The sequence below is a fragment of the Acipenser ruthenus genome, chromosome 9 (genome assembly GCF_902713425.1).
Source record: "Acipenser ruthenus chromosome 9, fAciRut3.2 maternal haplotype, whole genome shotgun sequence".
Lineage (NCBI taxonomy): Eukaryota > Metazoa > Chordata > Actinopteri > Acipenseriformes > Acipenseridae > Acipenser > Acipenser ruthenus.
In genome coordinates this window covers 3,832,092-3,845,078 of record NC_081197.1, presented here as the reverse complement: position 1 = coordinate 3,845,078, position 12,987 = coordinate 3,832,092, and the positions used below count along the sequence as shown (strand labels likewise).

Below are 12,987 nucleotides of genomic sequence, written 5' to 3'. Positions count from 1 at the left end.
TACCCTGTTCACCCCCCCTTTAAACAATGGAAGCTCATCACATTTGATTGCAGTTAAAGGGCAATCATTGGTGTTCATCGCACATCATGTAGGTCAGGGGTGTCCAAACAGGTGGCCCTTCCAGTCCTGGTCTTTGTTCCAACCCTGTGCTACAGTGTTTAATTGAACCAATGAACCCTCCATCCAGACTCTGAAGTAGTTAGTTGTCTCATTTAACCTGTTAAACCTGGAGTGGAACAGCCCTCCAGGACCGTGATTGGGCACCCCTGAATTAGGTGGTATGAATAGGGTATTAACCACTTCACTGCTGTGGATAAACCGTTCTTAATTTAACTGAAGGAAAACCTCTTCCATGTGTTATTACAGTAACTAGTTAAAGGAGGGCTGTACTGTAGGTGTCCTCTATTGCTTTTGGTGTTAGTGCCACCCATTGTACAGCGTGTAGCGTAGCATTTCCTGTGCTGAATGTGATCGCGTTTCTCACCGCATCAACAATCAGTGATGTCATATCCACCTCATACCTTACACATACTGTACAAAATAGAACTTTATATATGCAAAACAAAATGACTTTTATTAACTCTTCTTCTTTAATGTGAGATTATTATTAACATTAAAAATGAACAAACCATTTTCTCACTTAGTAGTTGATAGTCAGTTGCTCAGCCTAATACAAAATACATTCACGTGGGCTTTACTCCCATTTTCAAAAAATATATTCTACCATGTCTACCAATCTTTTTTCGAGTAATGATAAAACTTTTTTTTTTAATTTATCTTGGAAATCCTTGTATTTTAAACCAAGCACCTCTAAAATTGAGATTTTGTTGAGTGCAATTTTGAAGAATGGAACTTGATATCTAGGACATTTTTTAGCAGATCCCTTTTTGTGCCAATATAGAACTAATAATTAAAGGTTAGCTTTGGCTGAAGGCTTCCCAGAAATGTGCACACTGTTTCTAAAGGAAGCAAAGTAACTGTTAATGGATGTTTCATAATTTCCAAGATTATTAAGTGCAAATAGGAGCCCCTTTAGGACCACATGGCTTTATATAACAGAGCACAAGCATAAGAGCACTGGCTTTCCCTACAAACCCATTCTTAACTTCACCATGTCAGATCAACTTTCTCACTTCTATTCAAATTAAACAGAGGGAAATGATGACCATTAGTGCGCAAAAATACTTAAAATCAGTAGCGATTATCTTCTGTAAATTTGAACATTTCGTATTTGCAAGTCCCAGAGAGAATACGAAGAGTGTCCAGCATTTTGCATGCAAGGAAAAGCAAATAAGACAGAAACAACTGAGAAGATGTCATCGGGAGACTAAAAAGACATGTGCTTTGGAAAGATGAAATGTATTAAGCATTAAGAGAGGAGGGGTTCCGCTGCACACCAGTAGTTTTTCTTGTGTTCCTCTGTGGTCTAAACCCAGGCCTGCCACCCTGGGAACAGACGGCTGAGATTGTTGCAGTCCATGGCCTGCTGGATGAGCAGATTGACCTGGCCCCCCACGCTGAGGACGGCTCCCTGCTCCACTCCCTTCAGCTTCTCCTGGAGCCTGAGAAGCACCCGCTCTGCCACTTTGTTGAAGCTCTGCGTGTCACTGCTGGGAAGAGCGATCAGATCGCATTAAAACAAGCATCGGAAACCCTTTGCCGTGCAATCTGCAAACTGCACTTTTTGTCATTGCTTTTGGTGGTTGCATCACCCATTATTCAGCGTCTACACCTCCAGACCCACTGCTGAGTGAGAATGTGTTTTCAGCAACGTGGTCGACTTTATATTACACATTTAGTGCAGGCAAAATAAAAACAAAATTACACACTAGGGGTGTGCTGATATTCGGTTTATCTGAGTCATTACCTTTAAGAATTATTTAGGTCGGCAGGTATAAAATAAATCCATTCATTAATGTGTTGATTTCAAAACAAGAAAAGCCGTCCTTCCCTCACCTTTACAATTTTGTCAATTAATGTCAATTAACTCCAGCATTTAAAAGTCGATTGGAAGCAGATTCTCAACCTGGGCGCTGAATACCTTTACTCAAACCTAACTCAAGAGCTACCACTACGGAAACTGGGCTATGCATTTCTTTGTAGAGTTTAAATCACAGATTACATTTTGCCCAGGATTACAATCCCACAGCTCACTGCAGAGATGACGCATTAACTAAAGGTAGCGATATCAAAAAAGATTTCACATCAAAAAGTATAAAAGAAAGGGAAGACATATAATCACTTCAAAATATAAATGAGTTTTAGTTAGTTTAAATCACAACATCTTAAATAACACTATCTTTAAAAACCTCTATCAGATTGTTATTGACTGATACTCACTAATTGTGCAAACAAGGGAAACCAAGGCAGTGCATTGTTTTGTGTTGAGTAATTAACATGTTGTATTCCATTTAATTAATGCCTAACGGCTTCAAGTTTCTTAAAGATAATTACTTGGAAAATCTCAGCACACCCCTATTATACACGCACTCTTTGATTTGATTTGATTTTAACAACAATAAGAACTATGAAATCATTAAACGCAAGAAACAACTGATCACAATGAAAAACGACCAATAAAAGGTCCAAACAATTGAATGGGGAAACACAGGGGTCTAGTATACAATCTGTAAACAGAATGTCAGGACGCCATCTGCGAAGATAAGAGCTTACAGACGGTCATATTGCAAACAGAGACGTTCATAGTGTAAAAAACCGCTGCCACAGCGTCAGAGACAAAGCGTTGCTAATGCTGTCCTGTTACCAGGCCATACCTGGACTTCCTGTGTGATTCCTGGTCTTCCCCTCCTAGAGTGGAATTGAGAGTTGAATTGAGTTCAGCTTCCTCGTGTCTCTGCTGCAGGTAAAGAGCTTTCAAGGGATTCATGGTCCAGTCAAACATGGGGTCATAGAGCAGCACCTGCAAGGACACGGCACCAAACTGACTCTGGGGATCAATTACAGGCCTTCAGTGCACTACAGCTACTGTAGCTTCATGTGTTCATACCTCCTAGCCATTCTTTATTGAGCAAAGAAAAAAAACAAACAAAGCACATTTCTCTGCATATTTACAAGATTCGATTTACATTTGTGTGTGTTGTTTCTCCTGGTCAAATAACTGAATTACGGAGTACAACATAAAACCAAGGGATAAAACCAATCAAACTACATCAACATATCTTTAGTCTACCTTTTATTAACTACAGTCATCCGTCGTGTATCCGCCGGTCACATATCCGCCATAACCATTTATCCACCATGATCAAGCTCTTCAGCACAGTGAGTGAGTGAGTGAGTGAGTGAGTGAGTGAGTGAGTGAGTGAGTGAGTGAGTGAGTGAGTGAGTGAGTGAGTGCGAGTACCAGGGTTGGATACCAAAGAGTAAGCAAGTCGAAACCAGTTAGTTTATTATTCAACAGAGAAGATTACTTCACACTAAAGTCGTCAGTGTGTTGATATGTAAATAAATCATGTTCACCTGCGGGGGGCGTATCAACTTCAACCTCCGTCTGGATCTCCTGCCTGTCACTCAGCAGTGAATGCACGCACCCACGAGGCAGACGACTACAAGCACTAATACCCTGTATCTTTCTAAACAAGGAATTTAGGGGAGCTCTCTAATAAAAGCTGAATCTCAATTGTTACAGCTGTGTACAATGGTATTTAAAACAGGATTTTATTTATTTGACTTTTTACATATCCGCCCTGGTCCCACCGCAGTCAGAGACGCGACGGACTACTGTACTATATAGTGGTGCTTTTCTGAACCATTCTGAATGCAGCATTTCATTCTGAAATGAGGATTAATTATTATTATTTTTTTTTTATTAAAAATGAGGGTTGCAACATGGATTCAGGGGCGACTTACTTCAGAGTAAATACAGCGATAGCTAGGAGAGATTTTTACATGAATGAATGTGCTTCATTCTAGAGAAAACGGTACCTCAACAATTGTTAACAAAGCTTCCTGAGAATTCCTCATAACTTCCATTGTCTTCTCACAGCACCTTAAAAAGTGTACAAAAAAAGCAACATTTAGTCATAAAAATAAACATGTAAGCATGAATAAATAAAAGAAATATCTCCTTATCTCAAGCCCATAGCCCATTCTCTGTAGCTGTTTTGCTGCTCACCTTCTGAAAACTCCCTCGACCCCACTGACCCCCATTCCGTCCACTATATCTCTGGTCAGCCTGAACGGCACAGTCTCCGGGGTGGGTAGGATTTTACCCTGTTCAAACGCAACACCTGATAGAGCAAAGTACAAAAAGAACGCCGTTTGGAGAACCGCAGAGTATTTCAATTGTGTACATCGGTCAATAAATAACAAACACGTTTCCCCTCACCTAAATCTATGTGCACCAGCTCTGCGGTCTCTTCATCGATCAGGATGTTCTGTATGTGCCGATCACCAAGTCCAACAATATAGCCAACTGCAAGGAGATGGAGATGAGGTTTAGACACTTCAGAACATGATAAACTAACAAGTAGATCTGCTCCTTTACGAGCAAACACTTTCATTTTTTATATATTAAAAAAAAACAAAAAAACTTCTAAGACATTATATATACTGTATCAGCTCTATAGATACCTCCTGTAAAATACCATCACTATTGAATAGCAATGAGCAGGTGATTGTTTATCTTCTACTGCTGTGTTCCTGTTTAGAACAAAGCAAGTTTCACGAGGGGGGTGGGGGTGGGAATGCAAACGAACTTGACTGTCAAAGCAGGTTTTCATACCCAGAAGGCTGAGCAATGGCATGCTTTTGTGAACAACAGATACCAAGAAACTAGTTCTAGCACTTATGACTAGTGTAAATTAAATGCAAAAAACAGTTGCAACATACTACAGGATATGCGTGCATGAATGAAAAGTACGTTTTATACAGGTTACTGGATAACAAACTGTCTCATTTCCTAATGCACAAGCCCCTGGGAGAATGAGAACAACGGCCTGGGTTGATCGTTACCAATGGAGGATGTGGCCACACTGCGAGTGTATGCAAGTCTCTTCTCCAGCCACACAGCAGGATCCAGGAACTTCTCCATGCAGAAGTAGCGGAATACTGGCCGGAAGTTCTGGCAGACCTCCATGAAGGTCCGCAGCTTTTCCTCAAATCCTTGTTTAATCACCTCCTTTAAACGCATTAGGAAGAGCACAGCATGGTCATGTACTGAAGCATCTCCGATCACAACAGAACGGGCACAATGCAACACACAGCACTTGTGATTCATTCATTCATTGTAATGACTATTATACTGAATCAATCCATTCTGCAGAACGACAATCAACCAACAAACCAATCAATTAAAATCAATCTGTTTTTATACACTGTTATGCATGTAAAAAAATAAATAAAATCAGAAACTGCAACTGTTATACCCCTGAATGCAAATCAGCTAGTTCAACCTGTATTTATATCCCATAAGAGACCCTTAAAGGACGCCACCACCATTCATTCAGCGCTCCTTATTTTCATAACGCTCGCCCCAATCCTTTTCTGTCTTTAAACCTACATGCATTTTCTTTCTGCAGGTCTGGTTCCCCCAGTCTCCAGGTCTGTATCTCTGGTGGGCTCCTTTCGATGGATCAACCAGGAACTCTCCGATGGGGACGGTCCCTGTGCACCACTCAAGGACCCCGCTGCGCTGAGAGAAGGGAACAACCTGGGGGGGACAGCGCCTTCACAGCTTAGCACCCTCCCATGGGCTGGTGACAATATACAATAGAGCAGACCGGAAGTGGCACTGCATCACAAAAGTCAGCTGTGGTGCGTAGGGTTAAAACAGTATCACAATACAGTAAAGGAAACCCCGCAACTCACATAGCAAAACAATACTTAATGGTTACAAAACTGCCTTCACCAGGGTACAAAGCAGACAAAGGAGTGGCAAACTTGTATCCATTTCCATCGTCGCGTCTTTTTTTTTAACCAAATCGAATATTTTGACAATATACAATAGCCCTGTGATATGTAATGGGCTGTCCCTCACAGGGCTGATACATACAGCATCCCTGACGTGCTGTACTGTCTGTATATAGTTTGTGTAGATGATTCAGACTGATGTGAACCGTGGGCATGCTTTCATGTACCTTGTATCTGCGGATTGTCAGCTTCCTCTTCCTGGTCTCTGTGTTTCGCTGCAGAAGCATGTTGCACATTTGGAAAACCTGCTGCATGACAGCGTCCTGCCTGAGGTCGTCTTGCCCCTGATAAGGAACGAAACAGCAGGTGGGCTGATGGGCAAACACTACACTGAACAGAAAAAAACCACCAAGAGCTACAATAACCGAAACGACTATATATAGCGGTCTCTATGCCAAGACATCCCAGTGCGCTTTACTATTTCAATCTAAAAGATCACCAATGAGCCAGTGGTAAAGATGCGTACCTTAACAAGCTGCCGTCGCTCCTTCCCATCAGACCCCACGCAGTCAATGATTTTCGGGAGATTGACGCCTCCAGCTAAGCGAAAGTGAGGTTTGAATGACTGGATGGTTATCATGTTTTCGTATTTTCCCGAAGGATCCACCTGAGGACAGAAACACATTCATTAAGCCGTTATCATGAACCAAACGAGATGGCTCCCTGCACAGCAAAACTGTGAATACATCCAAGTGCTTTAAGCGGTACCTTTATTTCCATGGTAGGAATGACAACATCATCCAGGTTCCTTATTTTAGTTATCGGCTGCTCCGGAGGAATCTGAATCGGTTCTGCAATAAATCCAAGACGTGAATGAATAGAAACCAATTACAGGCCAATGCACACCGGATCCCATCCATCATTTATCATCCGTTACACATAATGCTGTGAAGCAGGTTCACTGCACACCAGATGCGTTAACGTACTTGAACATTCAGTACAAAGAGGACAGATGTAGACATTAAAAGCACAAAGAGGTGATATTGGATGTACAGTAGAAAACTGCTGGGGGAGTGTGGAAAGGACAGAGTCACAGCCAAGGCTGGTAGCTGGCAGGAAGCAGACACAGAGACAGAAGTTGCAGGTTTAAGTATGAAAGCGCACTTTTAATTGTAAGTAATAATAAAACAACAAAACAAAAGACAGGAACAAACAAACAAACAAACAAACAAACAAACAAACAGCGGCACGGTGGCCAAAACAAACAGTTAAACAAACAAGCACGGTGGCCAAAACAAACAGTTAAAAATATTCCCCGTGGTTTTAAGCTGAGCCGTCGCTTCCACGTAAACACGGCACTGTACTCCCGTAAACACCCCAACCACCCCAACGAACATTAAACTAACCACCACAGCACTGTACCCCTAAACACCACAACCACCCCAACGAACATTAAACTAACCACCACAGCACTGTACCCCTAAACACCCCAACCACACCAACGAACATTAAACTAACCACCACAGCACTGTACCCCTAAACACCCCAACCACCCCAACGAACATTAAACTAACCACCACAGCACTGTACCCCTAAACACCACAACCACCCCAACGAACATTAAACTGACCCACGACAGCACTGTACCCCTAAACACCACAACCACACCAACGAACATTAAACTAACCACCACAGCACTGTACCCCTCAACACCACAACCACCCCAACGAACATTAAACTAACCACCACAGCACTGTACCCCTAAACACCACAACCACCCAAACGAACATTAAACTGACCCACGACAGCTGTGCCCCAGCAGGGCTTTCCCGTGCCACAGGGGCCATCACAGGCTGATACAGCAGCTCAGATAGTAAGCTGAAAGATTCCAGCTTACATCATGACGTCAGTGATCCAACTTGAGGAACTGCTGAACTAGTTTGCCCACATTTTGTAAGCTGAAAAGTCTATGTGCATTGAACCGCATTTGGTTTTTAAATTGCACCGTATGTAGTTCCGATCAGGTATCAACCAGGGAAAGTTCTGAAACCCAGGACTAAGAAAAGGGATAGTGTGAGCTTCTCAGCCTGAAGAAGAGTGTGTGTGTGTGTGTGTGTGTGTGTGTGTGTGTATATGTGTGTGTGTGTATGTATGTATGTACGTGACGATCCCTCACAATAGCAGCCCCAGTACCTACTCTTTTCTGTTTTCCATTTGTTCGCATCCATGTTGGCGAGTGTGATATAGGCATCACAAAGAGTCTCAATGCCCTTGATCATCTTGCCTCTCTTTTTCCGGATCACATTGATTATGTTGAGGGCAACCTCAGACCTTTCCTAAAAAACGAACAAAACAAATGGAGTTATTTAAAGTCTGCTCTTCATAACCCATCTTAACACAGGCCTTTTTTACGAGGTTTTACCTCCCGAGTTATGTAAAGACATTTTATTTTTGACAGATATTAAATCAAGTTTATACTCATACAGCTCTAAAGTTGATTTGCTAGTCCTGTCAGTAACACAGGGGTTTCAAAAGGGCCACTATATCACTCACTTGTAAAAAAAAAAAAAAACATTAAACGCTTCAATCAGTATTGCCACTAGTTTCACTGTAGCTTTTATGGTGCTGAATTAATGACATTAAAGCATTGAAACAATATTGCTATGCAGCAGGTAACTGCCTCAGGCATTGGGATCTGGCTGCTGAGGAATGGGGCATACACCACACACCAATTAACCAGCATTTTTAGGAGCCTGTGGCCAATTAAATACCATAAAATCATCATATCACTGTAAGGCTATTAATACATACAGAAAGTGAAACAAAGTTAGACTCCCAGTGTGCATATCAATGCCATTTAGTTTGTTTACTGTGAGCTAAACTAGACCCACCTTCCTTTTTATTAGTGCAGTTAAACCAGGAATAGCTCAGCCTGTGAAGCAGCGAGGGTCTGTCTATGTATACCACGCCCACACACCTTATCAAGCGGAGAGGTCTGCTTGGGCGCACTTTTAGACAACCTGCCTCTCGTCAGCCCTTCCGATTTGGCGAAGCTCTCGTCTCTGTTGGCGTTCACCAAGGCTAGGATGATGAAGAGAGTGTGGTGGGGGTGATCCAGAGAGGTCCTGCAGATCAGCTGCAACGAACAGGACAAGCAGGGAAACTGTATTTCTGCCTTTGAGATGCAGAAGTTAATTGCCATTGACTGGAACTCGATTGTAAAGGCGAAGGAAGGACAGCTTTTCAGGTTTTGAAATCAACATGTTAATGAATGGATTTATTTCATACCATAAATACTTCTTAAAAGAAAATTGCGAGTATGTGTGAGCTACCTAGTAGCTACTGGGTTTTTCTTTTTATGCTTCTATTTATAAAATTCAGCTGAACACACCACACACGCATGAATCAGCAAGTGTCAAAAACTAGTCCTTTAAGGACTTCATTTTTTAATTTTTTTTTTTTTTTTTAAGGAGAGCTTTTAAACAAACATTCTCTTGAACACACCCCACATTTATCAAAATAGGATAAAAAAAACAGCCCTTGAGAAAACTGTTTTGTGAATACGACTGTTTTTTAAAAGAGCACTTTTTGAAACTGAGAATAAACTTCTGTAAAACAGTTGAACAAAGGTTTTGTGAACTACAAACTTGATTTATTTATTGATTTATTTGGCAGACGCCTTCATCCAAGATGACTGATTAATGAATCAAAATGGTCTTCAGCAAAACATTCCTTAAAACAGTGTTTAAAGCTGTAGAAATAGGGACCCAGTTGCCCTTAATTTAAAACTCATCTCAGACCTTGATTCAACATAGAGCAGGATAATAACATGAGTGCTGTATTTTCTGATTGAACCCCTCAAATATAAAGTGTCACGTGTAAGGAAAGCTCTTTCTTGTGTGACGCCCCCTAGTGACTAATGCGATATTTGTCCACCTTAGTTTTCTTTTTTAATCAAATTTATTTCCTGCAAAATCTTGGCACAATCTGTACCAAAAGCATTCCTTTGTTTACTGTATGAAGTAAACATGAATGTCACCTGCACTGGAACAAAAAAAAAAAAACTGGAAAGATCACAATTCAAAAGTGTGTTAGCTGTACAAACAAAAGCAACCCTGAAACAAAGGCGAGCGATTCTGTATCAAAAAGCAGAGGGTTCCAGCCCTAAGGAGGCATTCACATTTCCTTTATTCTTGCAATCTCAATATTGACTTTGAATTTCTGACGTTAAAGATCTGGCCCGCCCATTTCCAGTCCTGTAGGAGTGCAGGTAAAATATAATCGTAGCTCGCTGATCTCACCTGACTCAGAACATCGTGGAATCCCACTCCTCCCACTGCCCCCCCGGGCATCTTGGCACCCATGCGAGCTGCCAGCTGGTACATCAGAGGCAGGAACTTGTAGGAAGGAATCTTCTTCACACCATCCTGTTTAATGGACAATGGAAACGAATGAAAGGGGGCAGCACGGTGTAGAAATGCAAGCAAAAGCCCAGTGAAAGTGTGGCAGAAACAAAGCTTACTGTAATAACGCATCTCTTACATAACGTCCATGTGGACTGGAACACTAAACCCAGCTCAGTGCCTTCAAGCTCAGTCAGTAAATATGGTATTGTATGGGGAATAACATTTGCTAGACCGTGTCTGATAAGGATGAACAAAAAGATGTAAAGTACGTGGCTGAAATCGTGTATGCAAAAGCACCTACGAGTGATAAGCACTAGTGTAACAATTGGCACTGCTGGATAAACTACCCCTAGCTCTCTTATGAACAAGCAGTATATTGTGTCATTGTGATATCAAACAGACCTTCAGATAACGTTGTGAAAAAATATAGAATGTGTGTATTGTAGTTGCTCTTGTTTTTATGTGGATTCTTGCCACACATCCGATTGGTACTGCGTATTTAGTATCTTAGATCGGTCCTGGAGGGGTATTCCACTCCAGGTTTAACAAGTCACATTCTAGAATGAACTACTGCAGGGTCTGGAAGGAGGTTTAAATTGGTGAAACTATTTAGAACAGGGTTGGAACAAAGACCAGGACTGAAAGAGCCAACTTTGGCCACCCCGTCTCAGATAGGCACCGAACATGCAAAAGAGCCTACATTAGTCTGAAATCAGCGACTTGTGAATGTAAATACATGCACCAGTTTCTCATTAAACTCTCAGCAGGGTAAGCGTCCCATGGAAACGGTCTCACTGCTCAGCTCCCTACCTTCAGCATGCCGTTCACCTCCTGAACGGTGGAGTTCTCCAGCCAGAGGGAGCACAGCCTGAAGATCCACATGTCGTGCTCCTCCCCCAGCTGCAGGCACTTGATGTAATTCTCCACGGCTTTGCACAGGAAGCGCTTGCGATCCTCCTGGAGGTTGGAAAGGGCTTTCACATCCAGCTCCAGCTCTCTCTGAACCTTCACCGTGTACCTGAAAAAAAAAAAAAAGTGCAACACTTTAATATTATTATTATTTAGCTGAATATTTCTTCTGTATGCAGGGCTTTCATATTCACAGTGTCTGTACCTTCCTGCAGCTTCCTATTACATCCTTTTGTATCTTAAGTGTATAATTGTTCTTAAACTTTAGTACAAGCAGTAACTAGTACAAAGTAGCAACTCAGAAATGTCACCTTGCTCTCCACCTGCTGGTGCAGAAAAGTACTGCAACTGAGAACTTTCAGTGGAACACATTCCAAAGAACAAGTTCAGCGATTAAAATTACAACCCAGGAGGGGAATACCAGTTAAAAGGAAGCAAACTGTAAATAAATCATTTGAGAATTTAAAAATAGCCTGCATGAAAGGGGAAAAGCCTACTTGTTGTCTCGAACCCCGTACTCTCTCATCAGGCCGACCTCTTGCTTGGCCTTCTCCAGGAGAGCCTGCTTGTTTTCAAACTCCGAGGACTTCCTGTAGTTCTCAATGCTCTGATACTGAGCGTCAGAGAAGCGCGCCAGGGCCAGGAAAGCCTGCATCTTCCCGCTCTGAAGCAGGGAGTTAGTACTGCCTGTGTGATCTTCTATCACCTCTACAGCCTGCCGTAGAGACAAACACAGCAATGACTCTGAGCTAGGGCTATCCACCAAAACACACCAATGACTCTGAGCTAGGGCTATCCACCAAAACACACCAATGACTCTGAGCTAGGGCTATCCACCAACATACAGCAATGACTCTGAGCTAGGGCTATCCACCAAAACACAGAAATGACTCTGTGCAAAAGTCTTAGACACATTCAGGAGTTACAATATATATTGATGTTATGAGCATCAATAATTTACTCAAAGCCTCCACTACTGTTTTCCACTATTATAACAACTTTGACTGTTATTAATACAGCTTAGTTTGGGTGAGAAGAAACCAAGCTTGTCATTTAGCAATCTTTAATTCACATTGACCTGAATCTTCAAAAACTTGTGATCACAACAACTCAAAGTAAACTATACATGAGCAGCTAATATGAAGTGCTGTAGTAGCTAATCCAAGGGGGGCGCGGAAACGTATATGTGACATGACGTTCTGTAGATGGTGCGTGTTGATTCTATGGTAGTATTAAAGCAGGTTGATTCTTTGGTAGTGTAACCCCCACCCCATGCAAAATGTGCGAAACGTCTAAGAGTTTTGCATAGCAGTGTATATATATAAAAATACAGAAGACGTCTTTTCAGATTGCACTGATGATAGCAAAATAGGGTGCAGTCATTTTATTACACAGCTTGTTCCCATGCAGGGTAGCAACAGTGTGTGGTTGTCACTCATTTCAGTTAGCAGCAGCCGATGACTGGAATGAGTTTCAACACAAGTTCAAATTAGAACGGTTATATCCGAGGTCGACTCGCTGCTGACTGACATCTGTTCTGCTGAGTTGCAGCTGACTTTTACATGGTATGTTTTGTGATTGAAACATTGAATCCAAAGCCAAAACCTTTTCTAGATATTTCTCCAGGATGATGCCAGGGCTCTCCAGACGTGTCTCAGCCAGCCAGTTACCACATAATCTCAGGCATTCTGCAAACATGGGGGCCAGGCCAGGTTCAAAATCCACCTGCAGAGCCCAAAACAAAAAGGAGAGTGTAACAGCCCTGCGAAGCCAACCACGGGACTACACAGATGTAACCCTCGCT

The 12,987-nt window shown here is 42.0% G+C and overlaps 1 protein-coding gene across 1 annotated transcript in view; it reads right to left on the bottom strand.

Annotated features, from left to right (window-relative positions):
- Positions 1 to 547: 547 nt before the first annotated feature.
- Positions 548 to 12,987, bottom strand: part of LOC117407051 (serine-protein kinase ATM-like) — a 36,737-nt gene continuing 24,297 nt past the window's right edge. The window contains 16 exon segments of the mRNA XM_059030792.1: positions 548 to 1,610; positions 2,775 to 2,920; positions 3,943 to 4,006; positions 4,133 to 4,247; positions 4,346 to 4,432; positions 4,972 to 5,137; positions 5,519 to 5,668; positions 6,096 to 6,212; positions 6,395 to 6,535; positions 6,637 to 6,719; positions 8,066 to 8,204; positions 8,846 to 9,004; positions 10,170 to 10,295; positions 11,085 to 11,292; positions 11,681 to 11,898; positions 12,789 to 12,908. Coding sequence (XP_058886775.1) covers positions 1,427 to 1,610; positions 2,775 to 2,920; positions 3,943 to 4,006; positions 4,133 to 4,247; positions 4,346 to 4,432; positions 4,972 to 5,137; positions 5,519 to 5,668; positions 6,096 to 6,212; positions 6,395 to 6,535; positions 6,637 to 6,719; positions 8,066 to 8,204; positions 8,846 to 9,004; positions 10,170 to 10,295; positions 11,085 to 11,292; positions 11,681 to 11,898; positions 12,789 to 12,908 — 2,223 coding nt within the window. The 3' untranslated portion in view covers positions 548 to 1,426.